Source organism: Choloepus didactylus, chromosome 17, assembly GCF_015220235.1.
Source record: "Choloepus didactylus isolate mChoDid1 chromosome 17, mChoDid1.pri, whole genome shotgun sequence".
In the NCBI taxonomy this organism is placed as follows: domain Eukaryota; kingdom Metazoa; phylum Chordata; class Mammalia; order Pilosa; family Megalonychidae; genus Choloepus; species Choloepus didactylus.
The window spans coordinates 19,527,863-19,551,819 of record NC_051323.1 but is presented as its reverse complement, the minus strand read 5'-3'; the positions used below and the strand labels follow the sequence as shown (position 1 = coordinate 19,551,819).

At 35.9% G+C, this 23,957-nt stretch overlaps 1 protein-coding gene across 4 annotated transcripts in view; it reads right to left on the bottom strand.

The window, feature by feature from the left end:
* Positions 1–23,957, bottom strand: part of EXOC6B (exocyst complex component 6B) — a 702,542-nt gene that overhangs the window by 306,305 nt on the left and 372,280 nt on the right. For all 4 annotated transcript variants that reach the window (XR_005212435.1, XM_037807499.1, XM_037807500.1 and 1 more), the window contains 5 exons: positions 14,812–14,895; positions 14,395–14,441; positions 13,037–13,157; positions 974–1,045; positions 156–253 (listed from right to left, as the gene is read on the bottom strand). Coding sequence is in view for 3 of the 4 variants with exons in the window: in XM_037807499.1 (XP_037663427.1) it covers positions 156–253; positions 974–1,045; positions 13,037–13,157; positions 14,395–14,441; positions 14,812–14,895 (422 nt within the window). In the remaining variant the exon portion in view is untranslated. The remainder of the gene's footprint in view (positions 1–155; positions 254–973; positions 1,046–13,036; positions 13,158–14,394; positions 14,442–14,811; positions 14,896–23,957) is intronic.

Sequence of the window (23,957 nt, the reverse complement as noted above, 5' to 3'; positions counted from 1 at the left end):
ACCACAATTCACTTGAATTCTGGATCATAACCTAGAGTAAACAGAAAATATAAGCCACTAAACCTGTTGCTTACTAAGTCTAAAATACCTTGTACATAAACACATGTGAACATCCATGTGTGCACACATACACAGGACTATAGAAAATTTCTCACCTGAAAATACCTGCCCACTTCTTCAGCAGAGTTTCACTATATTGGTCTCTGATTTCTAACAGCATGTCAAAAAGCTGATTTACAGGAAAGCCATACACCTGAAACAAAATTTAAAAATATCTTCATTTTCTAAGGCAATTTTTTTTTACAACATTTAGGAGATTAGGCACTGATTTTTATTCTTTGGCCAACAATTTAAATGAAACCAGCGTGGCAGAATCTTTCATTCCCACCTAAATCTTGTCTTTGTCTCTCAAGAATTAAGAGACATACACAAAATGTCCAAGCCAGTCGGAAAAAAAGAAAATGGTGAAAATTAAAATCAATATATACTGGGTATACTGTCAGCTAAGTTCTCTCTAAAACTCTTCTTGTAACTCTTACTTCCCATAGCAAACATTAGGAGTAGGGATAGAAAGAGAAAATGCTACCAATCTCTCCCACTTCTAATGCTATTCGAGTGGATATAACGTATGGTTCATACCCACCATCATTATTCAAGATGGGAGTTAAACTCCATGGTCACTCACGCAAAATATCTGAATTTAAAAAATCTTGAGAAATTAAAGCAGTGAGTGGTTCAACCAACTGACTTGATCTAACGGGAAAAAGGGAATGGAGACTATTTATGAGAACACAAAGGGTCAGGATGAAGACCTGGAAATGTTATAAAGAGATAAACATATCTAGCTCTGGGAAAAGAAGAAACATACCTAAAAACTAAAAGGTACTTAACACAAGCTCAGGTAGCCAATGAAAAGATTTAGAGCTACCGAACTAGCAATCTACATAAGCATATGTAAACAGAAGTCACATACCTGAAGAGTATCAGCAAAAAGCACTATGAGGTTCTTCAAATCTAACACGAGGTTTGGATCAGAGCAGTAAGACTAAAGGAAATAAAATATTGGGGAGAAAACATCTTAACAATTAAAAATGAAACTAAATTTTGATTTTTTTAATTGTTTAATACTTCATGTTGTGAAGGCTCCCTAAAAAGCACTTGACCCTTTCCTGGTATAAGGTAACACCAAATTCAGCCAGGGAAGAGCCAAGGTAGAGAGGGTTCAATAAGCATGATCTACATTTTTAATGCTTGGAAACTGAAAACACCCTTCTAAGTAACTCTTTAGTTAAAGGAGAAACAAAAATTGACATTGCAGATCATTTAAAAATGAACAACATATCAAAACCATGGAATGTAACTGAAGCTATTTTTTAAAATTTACAACTTTATATTCAAACTTTAGAAAACACAAAAGATTGAAAATAAACTAAGGATTCACTTACAAAACTAGGAAAAGAACAGCAAAATTAACCATAAGTGAGAGAATGAAACCAAAGTCAAAAGCAGCAACCAATGACTTAGAAAAGAAATGAAAGATTTGATCAATTAAACCAAAAGCCTAAGTTAAAAATAAAATAATGAAAATAGACAAATCTTTCTACAGTCTGATTAAACAACAAAGAAAAAACAAAGCTAAATAAAACAAAGAATATGAAGGAGAGAATAAGCATAAATACAGCAGAAAAAAATTACAAACAAAGTTCATATCATGGCATTTGGACTTCATATAACAAATAAGTAAACTTGAATGACATGGAAATAGTAACTATGGGCAAGAGACAAAGGTGTATATATCTCACTATTAAATCAAGCTCATTGATTTTTTTTCAGTTTTATCGAGATACATTCACACACCATGCAGTCATCCATGGTGTACAATTAACTGTTCACAGTACCATCACATAGTTGTGCATTCATCACCCCAATTTATTTTTCAACATTTCCCCTACACCAGAAAGAATAAAAATAGGAATAAAAAGTAAAAGTAAAAAAGAACACCCAAATCACAACCCCCATCCTACTCTATTTTTCATTTAATTTTTGTCCCCATTTTTCTACTCAACCATCCATACACTGGATAAAGGGAGTGCAATCCACAAGGTTGTCACAATCACACTGTCACCCCTTGTAAGCTACATAGTTATATAACCGTCTTCAAGACTCAAGGCTATTGGGTTGGTGTTTGATAGCTTCAGGTATTTACTTCTAGCTATTCCAATACACTAAAACCTAGAAAGGGATATCTGTATAGCGCATACGAGTGACTTCTCGACTCCATTTGAAATCTCTCAGCCACTGAAACTTAATTTTGTTTCATTTCACTTCCCTCTTTTGGTCAAGAAGATGTTCTCAATTCCACAATGCTGGGTCCAGGGTTATCCCCGGGAGTCATATCCTGCATTGCCAGGGAGATTTACACCCCTGGGAGTCAGGTCTCACATAGAGGGGAGAGCAGTGAGTTACCTGCCAAGTTGGTTGAGTTAGAGAGAAAGGGCAACATCTGAGCAACAAAGAGGCACTCAGAAGGAGACTCCCTGGTGCAATTATAGGCAGGTTTAGCCTCTCCTTTGCAGCAATGAAGCGTATTGATTTTGGTATTCAAATTCTCTCAATTGTAATTCTGCTACTATTCTCTACCTGATCTTTCGATTACTGTGTTGACTTCTCCTATAATGATGTGATTCATCAATTTCTCTTCTTATTTCTGTAAGTTTTTGCTTTATACATATTGATGCTCATTTGTCTTTTTGGTGGGTGAAAACTAATATCAATATAAAATATTCTTCTTTTTTCCTATTTAATGCTCTTCAACTTAAATTCTATTTGCCTTGTAGAACAATGCCTTTCCTGTTGCTGTTTTCAATCTTTTTATGTAATCTTATTTTTGATATATTTTCCAGTAACAGATACTTGTACACCAATGCTCATAGCAGCATTATTCACCATAGGCAAAAAGTGGAAACAATCCAAGCTTCCATCAACAGATGAATAGTAAATAAAATATGGTATATACACAAAATGGAATATTATTCAGCCAAAAAACCCCAAGTTGTGATATATGCTACAACACAGATGAACCTTGAAAATATTATTCTAAGTGAAATAAGCCAGACACAAAAGGGTAAATATTGTATCATTCTACTTATATAAAAAATCCAGAATAGGTACATTCATACAGACAGTGGATTAGTGGTTAACCAGAGACTGGGGGAAGTGGGGAATGGGGGGTGGAGTGTGGGGAGTGTAATTGCTTAAGGGGTACAGAGTTTCTGTTTGGTGAGGAGGAAAATTCTGGAAATAGACAATAGTGATGGTAATAGTGATGAGTGCACAACATTAGAAATGTAATTAATGCCACTGAATTGTATACTTACAATGGTTGAAATGGCTAATTTTACATTCTATATAGTTTACTGAAATAAAAATAATAAATATTTACAAATTTGCCATTCTGTTACAACAAAATAATAAAAGATTAATTGTTCATAACTATATTGTCTAATCGCAATTTGTGTACAACTTCAATGGTGTTTTTTTGTCACACAAGGCTTCTCGATTAATTTTATTAAGAAAACGTAGACCAGTGTTAGACCTTGTTATATAAGATGACTGAAATTTGAGTTCTGATTCTGCCACTTACGCCATATGATGTTCAACTAATCAGTTGCACCTTCTGGGCTTCAGTTATGAAATTCAGCTAACAACATCAACTACACAGATCGCTGTGAAGATTTAGTGAAATAATATATATCTACAAAATATAATATAAAAAGTTTTATTTTGCAGCACTTCTTTACAATGTTACATATTTAAAAACACCAAACACAGTGTTTACCACATAGTGGGCAACCAAAATATTATTTCCCTGTCTTGTTCATAAGAAATTTAGAACTTTCCCTGAGTTCCAAAACATGTAATATAATTCTTGAGAGGAAATAACAAAATGAAAAGGAAGTCTTCTTAAGATTCTTTTACTGTTATGAATTTTATTAAATAACCCACAGAGATTCTTTGGGCTAAATTAACATTGCTTATGCTGTTTTACAAAAGAAAAAACTTGGACTTGGGACCCAGAAGTTTTCATCACTTCATTATATCAAAACATGAGTTTTAGAAGGAGTAGCTCCCATCTCATTCCTCTGTCTCATATACATGTCCTTACCTCCCACTCATACTTCAGCCTGTTTAAATCTGGCTTTAGTCCCCATCACTCCACCAGGACTACCTCTTATGCTCTGTACCTGCCTCCACATTCCATTATTCACACATTATTCTGAAGCAAATATGATTATGACACTCCAATCTTCCCCTTCCAATTTATTAAAGTTAATGGATATTTTCAGAATTCATTTGATCAATCAGCTCAGAACCATATGACTTTTTTGACCACACCTTCTATCTTGAAACTCTTTCCTTTGTCATTTATAACCCCCAACTCTTCTGGTTTCTTTCCTACCTCTCTAGCTGATCATTCACCTTTGCAGGCTAATCTACTCTAACCAGGCAATAAACATTGGCATTCTTCAAAGGTCTTCTCATCTCCTTCTAAATTCTCTCCCTAAACAAACTTAACTATGCCAATAGCTTATATTTACTACCTATCTCCCAATGATATTCAAACTTTTATCTCCACCCCTGACCTTTCTTCTTTGGTTTTGAACTCATATATTATCCACTGTCCTGCATCTTGCCACTGGGATAGCACAAAGTCACCTCGAAGTAATCATATCCAAAGTCAATTCATGATCTCCCCACCCACAAACCATCAAAATCACTAACATTATCATCCAAGGAAACCTAGTCATCACCTTAGTATTTCCTTTCCTTCATATCTTATAATCTATCAGGAATTCCAATTAATCTTACTTCCAAAAAATCTCTCAAATTCATCCATATCTTTCTATATCTACTATACCCCTTGACCTAAGCAATCATCATCTCTTGCCTGGAATACTGTAATAGCCTACTAATCATTCGCCCTCAGACTTTCTCACCCTTTATCCACTCTACATATTAAATAACTTATTAAAAAATGCAAATCTGATCATGTCATTCCAATTTACCCCACAAGCCAAACATACACGTACTCCATTCAGCACACTGCTTAACAGATGCAAGATGGAAGACATGGTCAAAAAAGTCAGATGATTCTGGGCAATAGGATAAAATAAATATTGAAACATATCCATTAGTTTTAATGAACAGAAGGAGAAGATTGGAGTTTCATGATCATATTTGCATTTTGAAAATATGGCACCTACCTCCTTATTTGTTCTTACTTCCTACATTATCTGTCTGGCTTCCTATGGTCTATGTTCTATCCATTACAGACTTTTGCAATTCCTCAAATGGATCATGCTCCTTTCAACTACAGCTTTTGCACATGGTATTTACTTTGTCTGGAACACTTGCTGACAAATTAGATAAAGAGAGCTGAAAAGTCATGGATGACATCTAAGTTTCTAGACAGACAACTAGAAGGATGATGGAGCCACTTACTGAAATTTGTTTAAATGCTGAATTTTCTTCTTTTATTGACTCCTCACTATTATTCTTCAAATACTTCAGACATAAAGTACCTCAAAGCCCTTGCGTACTATTCCTTTTACCTAGAACACTCTTTTTCCTCCTCTTTGCTTATAAAAGTGACTCCTTGATATTCAGATCAGAATGACACTTCTGATCAACCAGTCAAAAGCAGGCATCCCATTGCCCTCTAGCCATCACACTTTTAGTTCTGCATTGCAGTTATTACTACTTATTCTTACTTACTTTTTTGTATCTCTCCCAATTAAAATCTAACTCTCTGAGAGCAAAGATGTCATCTGTCTTGTTCAGTGTTGTGTCCTTGCTACCAACACATAATCACTGTTCTTAGAAATATTTACTGAGCATATGAATAACTAATTCAGAGCCAGCATATTCTATGTGAAACAAATTGGATTATTACAAAAAAATTCATGCAATGATAAAATATATCATAAACAGGCAACTTGATATGTCATAAACATTTTTCAAAAAATAAGAATGTGGGGGACTTCCAGGAAGATGGCAGAATAGGAGATGCAGAGCAAACTTCTCCCCCATGGAATAACTAGAGAAAAGGCAGAAAACGACCGGGACACTGATTCCAGGGTATCAGCAGCCACAGAAGGACCTCTACAATACATAGGGGAGACCTGGATGAAAAAGTGGGGAAATTACACCTGAAAGGACAGGGCGAATTTAATCAGATTGTCAAATGCTGAAGAGAAGGAGAAAATCCTGAAAGCAGCAAGAGAAAAGTAATCTACCACATATAAGGGAAATAACATAAGACTAACTACTGACTATTCAATGGACACCATGGAGGTAAGAGGCAGTGTAACGACATATTTAATATTCTGAAGGAGAAAAATTGTCAGCCAAGAATTCTTTATCCAGCAAAGCTCTCTTTCAAAAGTGAGGGAGAGTTTAAAATTTTCACAGATAAACAAATGCTGAGAGAATTTGTCACCAAAAGACCTACCCTGCAAGAAATACTAAAGGGAGTTCTGTCAGCTGAGAAAGGGGTGAGAGGTCTGGAGAAGGGCACAGAAATAAAGTATTAGTAAGGGTAACTTAGAGGAAAAAAAGAGAGAGATGGAAAAAATAGATCCAACAAATAAAAACCAAAGGATAAGATGGTTGGTTCAGGAACTGCCTTTACAGTAATAACTTTCAATGTGAATGGATTAAATTCCCCAGTTAAAAGACACAGATGGGGAATATGATCCATTGATATGCTGTTTAAAAGAGACTCATTTTAGATCCAGCAACACAAAGAGATTGAAAATGAAAGGATGGAAAAAAATTTTCCACACAAGCTGTAACCAAAAGAAAGCAGGGGTAGCTATACTAATATCAGACAAAATAGGCTTTAAATGCAAAGATGTCATAAGAGACAAAGAAGGAGACTATATATTAATAAAAGGGACAATTCACCAAGAAGAAATAACAATTATAAATGTTTATGCACCCAATCAAGGAGCCCCGAAGTACATGAGGCAAACACTGGCAAAACTGAAGGGAACAATAGAAATACATTTCTACAATAACAGTGGGAGAGTAAAATACACCACTCTCTTCTATAGACAGAACAACTTGACAGAGGACCAACAAGGAAACTGAGACCCTAAACAATGTGATAAATGAATCAGACCTAACAGACATATATAGATCATTGCACACAAAAACACCAGGATATACATTCTTCTCTAGCGTTCATGGAACATTTTCCAGGATAGACCATATGCTGGGGCACAAAACAGGTCTCAATAAACTTAAAAAGAATGAAATTATTCAAAGTACTTTCTCTGACCATAACAGAAAGCAGCTGGAAATCAATAACCACCAAAGAACCAGAACTTTCACAAATATATGGAGGTTAAACAACATACTCTTAAACAGTCAGTGGGTCAAAGAAGAAATTGCAAAAGAAATCAGCAAATATCTGGAGATGAATGAAAATGAGAATACAACATACCAAAACCTATGGGATGCAGTGAAGGCAGTGCTGAGAGGGAAATTTATAGTTCTAAATGTATATGTTTCAGTTTGCTAATGCTGCCATTATACAAAACACTAGAAATGGATTGGCTTTCATAAAGGGGGTTTATTTGGCCACAAATTTACAATTCTAAGGCCATAAAAGTGTCCAAACTAAGGCATCAACAAGTGGATACTTTCACTAAAGACAGGCTGATGGCGTCCGGAAACACCTCTGTCAGCTAGGAAGGCACGTGGTTAGCATCTACTGTTAATGGGTTGTGTTTCAGCTCCTCTCTCAGCTTATCCAGGCATCCTTAACTTAGCATCTCCAATTGTCCTTCAGTCTGCAACTCCAAGTATCTCTGAGCATCTCTGTCAGGTCCCAAAACATCTCCCCAAAAGTCTCTCTCGGTTGTTCCTGGGGCGTTTTGTCCACTCAGTTTCTCCAGAGCAAACTCTGGGCTAGCATCTCAAAGCATTGGTGTCAACCAGTGTTTGGGCCTGTGTGGCTCTTCTTAAAGGACTCCAGTAAACTAATCAAGACCCATGCTGAATGAGCAGGGCCACACCTTCATGGAAATAATTCAATCAGAGTTATCACCTACAGTTGGGCGAGTCACATCTCCATGGAAACACTCAATCTAAAGGTTCCAACCTAATCAAGACTAATATATCTGCCCCCACAGGACTGCATTAAAGAACATGGATTTTTCTGGGGGACATAATATATCCATACCAGCACAGCATACATTAAAAGAGAAAAAAGAGCTAAAACCAAAGACCTAATTGAACAGCTGAAGAAGCTAGGGAAAGAACAGCAAAGTAACTCTAAAGCAAGCTGAAATAAATGATCTGGAGAACAAAAAGAAAAAGGGAATAAATAAAGCCAAATGTTGGTTCTTTGAGAAGATCAACAAGATTGACAAATCCTTATCCAGACTGACAAAGTCAAAAAGACAGAAGACCCAAATAAACAAAATCAGAAACAATAGGGGGATTATTACTATGGATCTTGAAGAAATTTTAAAAAACATAAGAAGATACTTTGAACACTGTAAGCCCACAAACTAGACAACTCAGAAGAAATGGACAATTACCTGGAAACAATGAACATTCAGGACTGACCCAAGAAGAAATAGAAGACCTCAACAAACCAATCCTAAGTAAAGAAATCCAATCAGTCATCAAAAATCTTTCTATAAAGAAAACCCCAGGGCAAGATGTCTTCACAGGGGAATTTTACCAAACATTCCTAAAAGAACTAACACCATTCCTGCTCAAACCCTTTAAAAAACCTGAATAAAAAAGGAACACTATCTAACTCATTTTATGAAGCTAACATCACTCTAACACCCAAACCAGATAAAGATGCTACAAGAAAGGAAAACTACAGACCAATCTCCATAATTAATATAAATACAAAAATTCTCAACAAAATACTTGCAAACTGAATTCCAGGGCACGTTAAAGGAATTATATACCACCAACCAACTGGGGTTCATTCCAGGCATGCAACGGTGGTTCAACGTAAGAAAATCAATCAATGTAATACTACACATTAATTGAAAGGGAAAAGTCATATGGTCATCTTGATAGATGCTGAAAAAGCATTTGAAAAATTCAGCATCTTTTTTTGATAGAAACACTTCAAAAGATAGGAATCGAAGGAAACTTCCTCAATATGTAAAGGTTATATATGAAAAAATGCACTACCAGCAAAAAGTACTCAATGGTGAGAGACTTAAAGTCTTCCCCCTAAGATTCAGAATGAGATGCCTGGTGTCACCACTTTTATTCAACATTGTGCTAGAAGTTCTAGCTAGAGCAATTAGGCAAGATAAAGCAATAAGAGGCATCCAAATTGGAAAGAAAAAAGTAAAACTTTCATTATTTGCAGATGATATGACCACATACTTGGAAAATCCAGAGAAATCTATGACAAAGCCACTTGAGCTAATAGACAAATTCAGCAAAGTGGTGGGATACAAGATTAATGCACAAAAATCAGATCAGTAATGTTTCTATACACTAATTATGACCTAAGGGAAGAGGCAACAACAAAAAAAAATTCCATTCACAATAGCAACTAAAAGAATCAAGTATCTAGGAATAAACTTAACCCAGGATGTAAAAGACCTCTACACAGAAAACTACAAAACTTTACTGAAAGAAATCAGAGAGGACCTAAATAGGTGGAAAGATATTCTGTGTTCATGGATAGGAAGGCCAAAAGTCATATAGATGTCAATTCTACCCAAATTGATCGACAGATTTAACGCGATTCTAATAAAAATTCCAACGACCTATTTTGCAGACTTGGAAAACCTAGTTATCAAATATATTTGGAAGGGAAAGGGGCCTTGAATTACCAAAAACATCCTAAAATAGAAGAACGAAGTAGGAGGACTTATACTTCCTGATTTCAAAGCCTGCTATAAAGCCACAGTGGTCAAAACAGCATGGTACTGGCACAAAGACAGACATATTGATCAATGGAATCAAATAGAGAGTTTGGAAACAGACTCCCAGATCTACGGTCAACTGATTTTTGACAAGGCCTTCAAATCCACTGAACTGGAACAGAATAGTCTCTTCAACAAATGGGCCTGGGAGAACTGGATATCCATATCCAAAAGAATGAAAAAAGACCCCTAACTTACACCCTATTCAAAAATTAACTCAAAGTGCATCAAAGACCTAAATATAAGAGCAAGTACCATAAAACTCCTAGAAGATAATACAGGGAAATATCTTCAAGACCTAGTAATAGGAGATACCTTACACCCAAGGCACAAACAATGAAAGAAAAATAGATAAATGAGAACTCATCAAAATCAAATGCATCTGTGCCTCAAAGAACTTTGTCAAAAGGTGAAGAGGCAGCCAGCTAACGAGAAGAAAATATTTGGTAACCACATATCTGATAAGGGACTGATGTTCAGTATATATGAAAAAATCCTACAACTCAATGACAAAAGTACAAACAATCCAATTATAAAATGGGCAAACTATATGAAAAGACATTTTTTCTGAAGAGGAAATACAAATGGCTAAAAAAGCACATGAAAAAGTGTTCATCTTCATTAGCTATTAGGGAAATGCAAATCAAAACCACAGTGAGATATCATTTCACAACTATAAGAATAGCTGCCATTAAACAAACAGGAAATTACAAATGCCAGAGAGGGTGTGAGAAATTGGAACACCTATTCACTGCTGGTGGGAATGTATAATGGTACAGCCACTGTGGAAAACAATTTGACAGTTCCTCAGAAAACTAAATATCGAGTTGCCCTATGACACAGCAATTTCACAACTCGGTATTTACCACTGAAAGCAGTGATACAAACAGACATTTGCATACCAATGTTCATAGCAGCATTATTCACAAATGCCAAAAGACAGAAACAATCCAAGTGTCCTTCAACAGTCAAGTGGATAAACAAAATGTGGTATATACATAACAATAGAATATTATGTAACAGTAAGAATGAGGTCCTGAGATGTGACATATGGCTGAACCTTGAGTACATAACACTGAATGAAATAAGTCAGACCAAAAGAAGAGATACTGTATGATATCATTTGTAGAAACCCCCTAGATAATGTAAAATCAGAGTTTTAAAATGTAGACTATAGGGGACCTAGAGATAGACAGAAGCTATAGAGGGAGTGATTACCTAATATGTCTAGATGTTAACAAGGTTGAACATAAAGGAATGGGAATGGACAGTGGTTATGACGGGCTGTTAATGGGAGTATTAAGTACCATGCCACACTGAGGGTGAACATGATTCAAAGGGGTTGTTTAAAATCATATATCTCACAGATTAGCACTATAAATATAAATAAGTTCTTGCATGATCTACTTCAAATGTATGACACTTGTACAAAGTGTTAACAACAGAGTGGTATAAACAATTGGAAGGCAATATTGGGTTATGATAATAGTTTAAAATTGAGAGTGATGATGATTGCACAACTAAGTGAGGATAATGTTAGACAATGAGTGCTTATTTGGGACAGAATATATGCTTTGTGAAATTAAGGACTCCCTACTTATTAAGTCAAGCCCTCGATCTTGAGGGTTGCTCTTACGAAACTTACTTCTGTAAAGAGGAGGTTAAGCCCACCTATAATTATGCCTAAGAGTCATGTCAGAGAACCTCTTTTGTTTTTCCCATGTGGGCTCTCTCTCTCTCTAAGCCCAACTCTGCAAACAAATTCATTACCTTCCCCCTTATGTGGGACATGACTCCCAGGGGTGTGAGTCTCCCTGGTGACATAGGACATGACTCCCAGGAATGAGCTTGGCCCTGGCATCATGGGATTGAGAATGCCTTCTTGACCAAAAGGGGGAAAAGGAATGCAACAAAATAAGGTTTCAGTGGCTAGAGAGATTTCAAACAGAGTTGAGAGGTCATCCTGGGAGTTACTCTTATTCAAGGTTAGGCTAGGTATTGCAAATTGCCACAGCATGCCAAGCCCCAACCAACTGTATTCCTGAAAACCCTAAAGAACACCTAGGTCTCTAACTGAGATTCGATAAAAGTTTCACCTACTAAGTTTATTTTTCAGAAACTTAAAACCTTCACTTTGTTCTTATGCCAGATAAGTTTCTAAACCAAGAGGCACCAGACGCTTTAAGAACATCAACCAGCTGCATCTCTCTCCCCTTTAATGTTGACACCCCTTTTCAATAAGAACAAGTTAGAGTGGTCATTGCCTAGATTGAGACAGTGATCAAATAAGGAGTAGCAATAGATAAGACAGGATTTAACAAAGGATTATGATTACTGAATCATTTTATAGATTTTTTTTTTTAGTCTCTAGTGTATTAGAACAGCTAGAAGGAAATAACTGAAATTGTGGAACTGTAACCCATACCATACTTTGGAATTTGCTCTATAACTACTTGTTAAATTGTACTTTGAAAGTTATCACTTCTCTGTATATATGTTACATTTCACAATAAAAAATGTTTAAATTTTAAAAAAAGGAAGAGCAGAATTGCGAACACTAAATCAGTGTTTAAAGCAGTAAGAGGCACTGCAGAAGACAATATGGGGCAGTGGCAAAGAACTTGGGCTCTGGAGTCAGACTGCCTGGGTTTAAATCCAAGCCCCACCACTTATTGTGTGACTTTAGGCTAGTCACTTACCTTCTCTGAGGCACAGTTCCCTAGAATACCAGATAAATATAATAATAGTACCCATCTTATAGGGTTACAGTGAAGATGAAATAAGGTACTATATATGAAGTACATAAATAAATGCCTGACACAGAGACAGCAAATAATAGTTCACTGCTGTTTTTTTTTACTGCAAAGAACACCCACAAAAGTGGGTTCAGTATTAGAAAACATGGCAGTTTGAAGGGGCTACTGCTATATGTCTTTGGAGGAGATAGCTCCAAATGAGCGATTCCAAACTATACACATATGTTGATTTTAAAGCAGTAAAACACTGACTAGTGTATAGACAATCAGCTCTAAGTAAGAATTTCTCTTGGGCTTCTTACATACCGAGTGGGTACGGAGTGCTGCGATGGTTTTTGAAAGTGCCATTTCCCATAGTTCGTCAATGTATGCTCTATTTACTAAGCCCTGGGTTGTATGTAAAATATGATCTTCAACCACAAAAAACCTAAGATTGGAGAAAAAGAAAGAACAGCTGTCAGAAACCACAGAGTTTGACTACTACCTCCAGGGTCAACAAACACTACGAGCTGCCAACAAATTCAAATTAATGAAATTAATCGTCTTTTTTTTTCTTAAAGAAGTTTTTTGATATAAACAGAATCAGACTTGTTGCACTCAGAATTATGTCCCTGATCATGATATCTTCTTAACCACTTCTAAAGAGACTGAAGTTACATTTCTATTAAATGTTACCCATGTTATCCAGCAATTTAAAAAGAAGGAAAACATTATAGGTAAAGAAGGCTAATTTCAATATATTAAAACCACAAATTGATAGATTTTAAAGAAACAATGAAAGCTGAAATATACATTTTTTAAGACTCAATACATAAAATATCAAAGTAATTCCCTTTTTTAATCTCTCAAGTCTGAAAAAGTACTTTACAGAAGTAAAAAAGTACAAACTCATTTTTGCGCATTCTGCTGAAGCATTTTGTTGTTATGTATTTAAAATGTACCTTCCGCTATCTTGCCTACATGTCCATGCTAAAGAAAACAAATCTTTAAATAAGGAATTATTATATATGTTGACAAAACCATCAGCTGCACTGAAACAAACTAAATTATAAAGTAAAAAAACACTTGATGGAAGAAGAATCTGACTTCATTTTATTTTTTTAAGCTCAAAGTCATATTTTACCATTAGAAAAAGCTGACTGTATTTGGGATGCTTATTTGGGAACCACAATCCAATACTGGAACATACTTTAGATTATGATTGCAAACTACAGTGTGTGGCACAAATCTGGGTCACTGCCTGCTTGTATAAATACTGTTTTATTGGAACACAGCCACACTCATTCATTTATGCATTGTCTATGCCTGCTCTCACGCTACAACAGAGTTAAATAGTTGTGACAGAGACTGCATGGCCTGCAAAGCCTAAAATATTCACTATCTGGTTCTTTATAGAAAAAGTTTGCTGATGCTTGCTAATTATTTTACCCAGAATGGGGAAACAAAACATCAAGTGTTATAAGACTAAAATTCAATGTTTTTCTCCTATTATCTGCAAAAAAGTACTCACCAGTAATACAATGTTGAAACCAGCATTATAAGAAAAAAAATCTTAAGGATTTAAAAAAAGAGAAGAAAAATAATTTCTCAAGGAAAACCTGATTTATTTTCTAAATTTCACAAATCTTTGTATCGAAAGCAAAATTAAAAATATAGATACCCACCCTACAATTTGATTAAAGTACTTCCTGTAGCCATCTAAAGTTTCATGCTACAACAAAGCAAAGGAGAAAAAGTTATTGTTTCTCTTTTGTTACATTCAGACAAAGTTAAAATCAGTTACTTAATCTCTTAAAACTCAGTTCCCTAGATAGAATAATAGTACCTACCTTATACGGTTGCAATGAGGTTGAAATGAGACAATAGAAGTCTTGAACAATGCATGATACATAGCAATCAATAGATTTTAAGTTACTATTTTCTTATTGGAGATCACAGCCACCAAAAGTAGACTCAGTGTGACAGTAAGGGAAAAAAAAAAAAAGAAAAAAAAAAAAAGCAGGACATACACAAACAATCAAAAGATGCCAGTGGTTTTCCTTAAGCAAAAGTGTTGAGAAAAGTGCAAGTGGTAATCCTACCATGTTAGATGGAGGCTGGAGCACCAAACGGGCCTGTTTTCGCCTCTGTTTTCGGTAGTAGTTCTCGAATGTTTCCCGAGCACCCTGGAAAATAAACAAAAGGAAATGGTTTTACTCAATGGACCAATTATTCTATTATTTGAAGGGAAAAATTCCAGGTCTAGAACTGAGGCAGCCCCATATTTCACAGAATGTTATTTTAGCAGTGATAATAACCACAGAAAAAATAATAGTAACAACTATTAACTATTTATTGGTTCTTATTTACAAAACCTGTTGGGGTAAATACATAACATCCTTAAAGGAAACCACCAGAACTCAACTAACAGTACACCAAAGCTGGTTTCTGAATCAACCATCACAAACTCACAAAACTGAAGGCAAACCAACCTTCACATAGGTTATAATAACAGTTCAGAACATGTTCCAAAAAAAATTCTCACAAAACATTCCATAAACAAAATGCCCAGAATGAAAACCAGCCTTTAAACGAACCATGAGCAAAGAGCCAAAGGGAGGCAGGAAAAAGGCAGGAACTGAGAATAATAAATCAGTCTTCCCACACAGAATATAATCTAACACAGGATTATCACCAAAAAAGAAGAAACAAAGCCCTGGAAATGTTTGGTGCATGAAGTTTTCCAATTTTCATTTATGGTTTCTGGGTTTAAACTGAAAGGTGCTCCAAAGAACAAGAGTAGCTCATAAGCTCAAATCTTTTAAAACATGACGCCCTTACAGTGAAGTTCTACTCTTAATTCAAGGTTTTTCTAAATAAGCAAGAGTAGAAAGAGAGCGTAACAGAGTGGTTAAGCATACTGATTTTGGAATCAGATAATTACATTCAAATCTTAGCGCTGCCCTTTACCAGGTGTTTAACTGAAGGCAAATTATTTACCTTCTCTGTGCTGTAGTTTTCTCATTTGCAGAGTAGAAATATCAACTTCCTAAGGTTACTATAAAGAGCTATAAAGCTCTTAGGACAGTGTCTGATAAATAACAAACACTATGTGATTACTTAAAAATCAGTAAAATAAGACAAAATCAATGATGAAAGTTAAAGTCCTACCCATCCAAGAAAGTGTAAACTTTATGCAATACCTAGTTCTGTTTCCTTCACCTTCCGAAGTTCAAAAAACTTTATTCAACCTGACTTCCTCATTAAATCTCTAAATAGACCCCAAATTCAGAAAATTGACATAAGGCACTAAATCATGCAAACACATTGATGTAATTTATTTTCTATAAAGAGAAGGACAGTAAATATTTTAGGCTTTGTGGGCGATAGGGTCTCTGCTGCAACTACTCAACTCTGTTCATTTAGTGCAAAAGCAGCCACAGACAATACAGATAAAAATACGAAACAAATGAATATGGATGCTTTCCACTAAAACCTTATTTATGGACTTAAGTTAGAATTCCATATAATTTTCGCCTGTCATGAAACATTTTTCTTCTTTTGATTTTTTCCCAATCATTAAAAAAATGCAAAAATGTAAAAACATAGCTCACAGGTCATACAGAAACAGCAGCAATCTTGTTTGACCTATAGGTCAACGGACCTATGGTTTACTGACCCCAAGCATAGCTTTAAAAAAAGTTTTTAAAATGCTAAGGTGATTATAACAGTATGCAACTCTGCTTATCTACCTATAAAATGATATCAAACATTAAGACAGCCATTCAAAGGCTTTTTTTACTCCACAAGTTAATGAGGTAGCAAATGATTTCGTTAAAGAAATAAGAAATGGAAACAGCTAGTTGGTTTGTAAAAGTTATTCCCCACTTGTCACCATTTCACATCATAGTTATATTATTAAATATCAATTACATTCTGTACACACTGCGGGGTTTTCCTTTTAAGGTTAACAGCCCTAAAGGACCTTTATTATTCTAGTATGATATTACATATTCAATATACTTTGGAGCCAAGATACACTTATCTGAAAATTTAGGGAAAGCCTTCTCTCTAACTGGACCATAATACACTAATTTCATTATTTATTGCAAGTGATACAATATATATAGGGTGAAATTCTACATAAAACCAAATCATGATCCTCTATTTCATTCTAAACTAGATACAGTTTTACCTTTCAAATATTCCATCAATAGAATAAACACGAGAGAAAAGACCAATTTATCGAAGAGAACTGGCTTCCCCTTTCACAAAAATTGGTTAAATTTTCTCTTGTGGCTGCTAAATAAAGTCACTTTGATTATTCCACTCCCTCTGCCAATTTTGTTAACTCAGTTCTTAAAGGATGAACATGAGAACTAAATGTCTGATCGGTAGAGTAATTGACGAAGCGGCTGTCTATGCAAAAATAGGTCCTAGATGAAGCGTAGAGATTTGCCACCTCATCTCCAAAGATCTCCAGTCACAAACATAAGAAACAAAACACACCCAACTCAAAACCTGCTGAAGGCATAAAAAGATATAAACAATTAGCAGGTATGTGGAAGTTTTGGGTTGTTTTTTTTTTTCTTTTCATTTTATATCATTCAGTATTACTTTGCTCCAAATGCTTTGTGATCATTAATTTATATACACAATATCACAGTAAAACAAATGACTTAATATGTTAAGCACTTACCATAAGTTAGACACTGAGAAGAGTCCCTGCCCTCACTGAATTTATAGTTTCCAGCGAAGACTGGTAATTGAACAAGCAATTATATTAAGGTGAACTATAGAATCCTATGGATAAAAGTGGTGTGTGTGTGTGTGTATGTACAGTGGGTGGGAAAAGTATCAGAGAAGTCTTCACAGAAAAAGTCACATTTATATTCATAATTTAATCAAAATTGTAAGGCAAGTAAAGAAAAAGAATATTCCTAGAACAGACAGAGAGGTTCAAGGAAAAAAAAGGCATCACACATCCCATGAGTTGAATTACATTCTAAATGGCTGGAACATCAGAGTATAAAGGAGAGGATGATAAGGGCTGAGGCTGATGGGCTTTATAAATTATATTAAGATATTTAGATGCAATTCTAGTGACAATAAGAAGTCAAGTTGAAGAGCTTTAGACATTTAGAAGTTGTAATGGAGAGAGTAGACTAAAGAAAGGAAAAATTAGGTGCAAAAGATTTGTCAGAACAGATATATTTAAGCGGTACAAACTGGTGATTGATTAAATACGGGTGGTAAAGGACAGGGAAGAAAGAAGGCTGATCCAGCTTTCTAACCTGAGCAACTGGGTTGATGGTGGTGTCATTAATGAGAAAGAGAAACTAGAGAAGGAATGTATTTGGGGAGATTCATGATAACGAAACCTTTAATAGATTTGTTTAAGTTGCAAAGCCTGTGTGACTGCCAAGTACAAAGTGTGCTAGAATGGGCATATATGGATCAGGAGCTCAGAAGAAAGGGCTAGGCTAAAGACGAAAGATTTCAGAATCATTAGCAAAGAGGTGGTAATCAAAGGACTAGGAGAAAATTTGATAATCCAGGGAATGTCTGCAGAATGAAAGTACAAAAAAGACCTAAGTCAGGGACTGATGTCAGCAAGATGGTGGAAAAAGTGCCCCTTGCAATGAAATCCCCTTAGACACAGTGAAAATGGGCAGAAATTGTCAGAATCAACTTCCCTGGAACTCTGGAAAATGAATGAGGTTAGACAACAAATCAGAGAATGCTGAATCAGGAAAAAGAAAACCTAAAAATGGCAGGAAAGTGGAAAGACACATTTACTAGTCCTGCCCCTTCCCCTCCCTTGGCTCAGCACAGTAATCTGCACAATCTTTGGTGGCTTGGTGGCCTGTAAATATTCAGTGAGGGTCCCTGGTGCCTGGTTATTAGCACAATGGTTGTCTGTAGGTCAGCCCCTACCTACATTTCCAAAATCTGCTCTTTGGAAACCTAACTCAGGGTGCACATTTGAGCCAACTGGCCTGAAAATTACCTAGGGTAGAGAAATGGTGTGAAAAGGTGGAGCAGAGCTGTGGAACAGGGATGAGCAGAACACAGCCACATAGGGCAAAAGACTATAATTGAGACAAAGAATATAGCACCTGCCTGGGGTCCTGAGAGGAGAAACTGAGAGAGAAACTCCTTTTTTGGAGAATTCTTGAAAGCTACTTTGTATGCACAGGATAAGATATATGCTTAGAAACACAGAGAAGAATCTGTTCACCAAGGGCTGATCTATAAATTCAGTATAAACTGGCTAATGATTGAAGAAGAGTCAATCTACACTAAAGCCCTGGGGAAGAGGGAGAATCTGACTTCCAGAGTTGACACAACAAAACATTCAAATGTCCAGACCTAAACAAAAGACCACAAAGCATGGAAACAGAAAAGAAGAAATGGTCCATTCAAAGGAAGAAAATAAATAACAGAGGAAACCCAAACAATGGAACAACTAATCAAAAACATTATGTTAATCATCCTAAATAAGTTCAATGAGCTAAATAAAAACATAGAACTAAAAGAAATGAGGGAAGTGATGCACACACAAAAAAGGAAGAAGTCAAAATTTCAAAAAGGAACAAAACAAATTCTGGAGATGAAAAGCACAATAACAGGAATTAAGAATAACCAAGAGTGATTTGATAGCAGATTTAAACCAACAGAACAAAGAATCTGTGAACTTGAAGATATGATAATTGAAATTATTCAGTCTGAAAAGCAGAAAGAAAAAAGAATTTTAACAAGTGAGCACAGCATAAGAAACTTGTGGGACAACATGAAGCACAGCAACATATGCATTATGGAATTTCCAGAAGAAAGGGGCAGAGAGAGTATTTGAAAAAATTATGGCGAAATACTCCCCAAATTTGTAGAAAGACATGAATATACACATCCAAGAAGCCCAACAACTCCAAATAGGATAAACTCAATGAGATCCACACCAAGACATGTTACAGTCAAACTGTCAAAGACCAAAGATAAAGGGATCCTAAAAGCAGCAAGAGAGTAGTGACTCATCACACACAAGAGATACTCAATAAAATTAAGTGCTGATTTCTTATCAGAAAGCATGTAAGCAGAAAGCAATGAGAGGACTTATTTAAAGTGCTGAAAGAAAAAAAACTGTCAACCAAGGGTTCCATTTCTGGCAAAACTGCTTTCAGAAATAAGGGAGATATCAAGATATTCCCAAATAAACAAAAGCTGTGGGAGCTCATTACCACTATACATGCCCTACAATAAATGATAAAGAGATTCCTTCAAGATGATAGAAAAGGCCACTACGCAGTAACTTTAAGCCATCTGAAGAGAGAAAGATCCGTGAGAAAGGTAACAACATGGGTAAATATAAATCCCAGTATAACTATATTCTCAGTAACTACTTTTTATGTATTACATGATCTAAAATACAAATGCATAAAAAGTAATATTTCTATGTTATTGGACACATGAAACATAAAGATGCAATCTGTAAACCCCCAAAAAAGCATAAAAAGGGGGAGAAAGGGGTATAGGAGGAGAGATTGTGTATACCATTGAAGTTAAGTAGAAATCAACTCAAAATACATTTTTACTGATTAAGGATGTTAAATATAAAACCCATGGCAATCATAAAGAAAATAATCTAAAAAATACATAGAAAAGGAAAATAGACGAAGACAACACTGTTTCACTACAAAAGATCAACCATACACAAAAGATGGTAGCAATGAAGGAAATGAGGGAAAAAAGGGTATAGACATACAATAAACCCATGACAAAATGGCTGAGGTAAGTCCTGTAATTAATTTGAATGTAAATAAATTAAGCTCCCAATCAAAACACAGAGATCAACAAAATGGATAAAAATGCATGATCCAGCTATATGTTGTTGACAAGAAATTCACCTTAGACCAAAAGACATAAATAGGTTGAAAGACAAAAGGATAGAAAAAAATACACCCTGCAAACAGCAAGCAATAGAGAACTGGGGTGGTTATACTAATATTGACAAAATAGACTTTAACTCAAAAATCCATTACCAGAGACAAACAGGGATACTATATATTAATAAAAGGGTCAATTCAACAAGAAGATATAACTTTATAAACATATATGCATGTACTAACAGAGCCCAAAAATACAGGAAGCAAATATTGACAAAATTGAAGGTAGGAATAGACAGTTCTACAATAATAGCTGGAGACATCAATGCCCCAATTTTAATAAGAGGTAGAACATCTAGACAGAAGGTTAATAAGGAAACAAAAAACTTGAACAATACTATAAAACCAACTAGATCTAACAGACATATATAGAACACTCCACCCAACAACAGCAAAATACATATTCTTCTCAAGTGTGTACGGCTCATTCTCCAGGGTAGACCATATGTTAGAACACAAAACAAGTCTTAAAAAATTAAAAATTATTTAAGTCATAAAAAGCATCCTCTGCAAACACAATGGAATGAAACTAGAAATCAAAACAGAAAGAAAACTGGAAAATTAACAAAAATGTGGAAATTAAACAACATTCTCAAACAACCAATGTGTCAAAGAAGAAACTGCAGAGAAATCAGAAAATTCTTAAAGACAAAAAGGAAAACCAAACATACCAAAATTTCTGAGATGTAGCTAAGTTTGTGCTCAGAGGGAATTTTACAGCTGTAAATGCCTATAACTAAAAAGAATTAAGATCCCAAATAACCTAACTTCACATCTTGAGAAACTAGAAATTAAGAGCAAACAAAACCTAAAGTTAGCAGAAGGAATGAAATAGAGATTAAAGATAAATGAAATAGAGAATAGAAAAACAATTGAGACAATAAGTGAAGCCAAAAGGTAGCTCTCTTTTAGCTAGTCTGCCAGAGAGACAGAGAGAGAGAAAAGGAGGGAGGGAGGGCAAGAGTGAGGGAGAGAGAGAGAATTGCAAATAACTAAAACAAAAAAACAAAGTAGGGACATTATGACTGATCTTGAAGAAATTAAAAAGGATTATAAGAGGATACTATGAAAAATTGCATGTCAACAAATCAGATAATCTATAGGAAATGGGATAATTTCTAGAAACACATAACTTACCTAAACTGATTCAAGAAGAAATAGATTTCATTAGTAAAGAGTATATCAAGTCAAGTAAAGAGATTGAATCAAGAAGAAATAGATTTCATTAGTAAAGAGTATATCAAGTCAAGTAAAGAGATTGAATCAGTTTAATAAAACACCTCCCAAAAAGAGCCAGGAAGATGGCAGCAGGAATGGAAGTTACTTAGTCTCCCCGGAGCAACTAATAAACAACCAGGAATAACTAGTAAATGATCTGGAATAACTGCTGGGGGACAACTGTGACTGTCCACACATTGTGCACTAACCTGGATTGGGAGGAATGCCTGAGATTGCAGCATGGAATCTGGAATAGAAACTTCAGACACAAGCTGGGGGACCCATCCCCCCATGGCAATACCAACTGCAAAGCCTTGCTGAGATACAGAGCAGCACTCTCTGAACAAGTGAATATACCTCAGGCCAGCTCTAACTGGGATTTTAGTTGGCAACGTGAACTGCTCAATGCAAACTGCAAATCCCCAACAAGCAGACAGAGGCTTTTAGTGATGACTGACCTTGAAGAGCCAGGGGACTTCTCTGTCTTGGGAGGGGGAGCCCAGAGGACTGGGTGCTATCTCTGGCTGACAGGTGAAACTGGCGGTCATGGACTGACCCTGAAAGGGGGCTTTCTGTCCCTTTTTATCTCTCTCAATCTGAGCAGCTCAGTGGAGAAAGCAGAGTCAGAGAGACAAAGAGCCTATTTAAATGCAAATGAAAATTCCCTAGGGGGTGTATCTTCCCTAAGAGGAAAGAGGTGGTGCCCAGCTCTACTACCCACCTTCCATTCAGAACCAGACCCCAGGGCCTGGGGGAAAACAATCAAACCAGAAACAACTTAAACTAAGAATTAAAGGGGCCACACCTCCTTACACTAGTTAGGAATGACAGGCACCACCTGCTGGGCATGTTAGGAAAAGCACTGGGCCTTCAGGCCTCACAGAATGTGTCAGTCTTCTAAGACACACCCTCAGGGAAACCTGGTGCTGAATATTTCCTCCTTCTGGGACCTGCACCAGTTCTGGTCTGGGAAAACCTGATTGGGGTAAACAAGGAAACCAGATGCCTAGACAACAGAAAACTACAACCTACACTAAGAGAAACGAAGGTATGGGCCAGTCAAAGGAACAACTTCAACTGAGATGCAGGAATTGAAACAGCTACTGTTAAATCAATTCAAAAACTTTAGGGAAAATATGGCAAAAGAGATGACGCGTATGATGAAAAAACTGGGTGTACACAAGGTAGAAATTGAAACAATTTCTGGCAGAATCTATGGGAATGAAAGGCACAACACAAGAGATGAAAGACACAATGGAGACATACAATGGATCTCAAGAGGCAGAAGAAAACACTCAGGAACTGGAGAACAAGACATCTGAAATCCTACACACAAAAGAACAGATAGGGAAAAGAATGGAAAAATATGAGCAACGTCTCTGGGAACTGAATGACAACATGAAATGCTTGAATGTACGTGTCATGGGTGTCCCAGAAGGAGAAGAGAAGGGAAAGGGGTAGAAGCAATAATAGAGGAAATAATCAATGAAAATTTCCCATCTCTTATGAAAGACATAAAATTACAGATCCAAGAAGTGCAGCATACCCCAAACAGAATAGATCTGAATAGGTCTATGCCAAGACACTTAATAACCAGATTTTCAAATGTCAAAGACAAAGAGAGAATCCTGAAAACAGCAAGAGAAAAGTGATTCATCACATACAAAGCTTGATAAAACTATGTGCGAATTTCTCAGAAGAAACCATGGAGGCAAGAAGGAAGTGGGGTGATATGTTTAAGATACTGAAAGAGAAAAACCACCAAGCAAGAATCCTATATCTGGCAAAAACTGTCCTTCAAGTATGAGGGAGAGTTTAAAATATTTTCTGACAAACAGACAATGACCAAGTTTGTGAACAAGATATCTGCTCTACAGGAAATACTAAAGAAAACACTAAAGACAGATAGGAAAAGACAGGAGTGAGAGCTTTGGAGCACAATTTTGGGTGATGGTAGCACAGCAATGTAAGTACACTGAACAAAGATGACTGTGAGTATAGTTGAGAGAGGAAGGTTAGGAGCATGTGGGACACCAGAAGGAAAAAGGAAAGATAAAGACTGGGACTGTATAACTCAGTAAAACCTA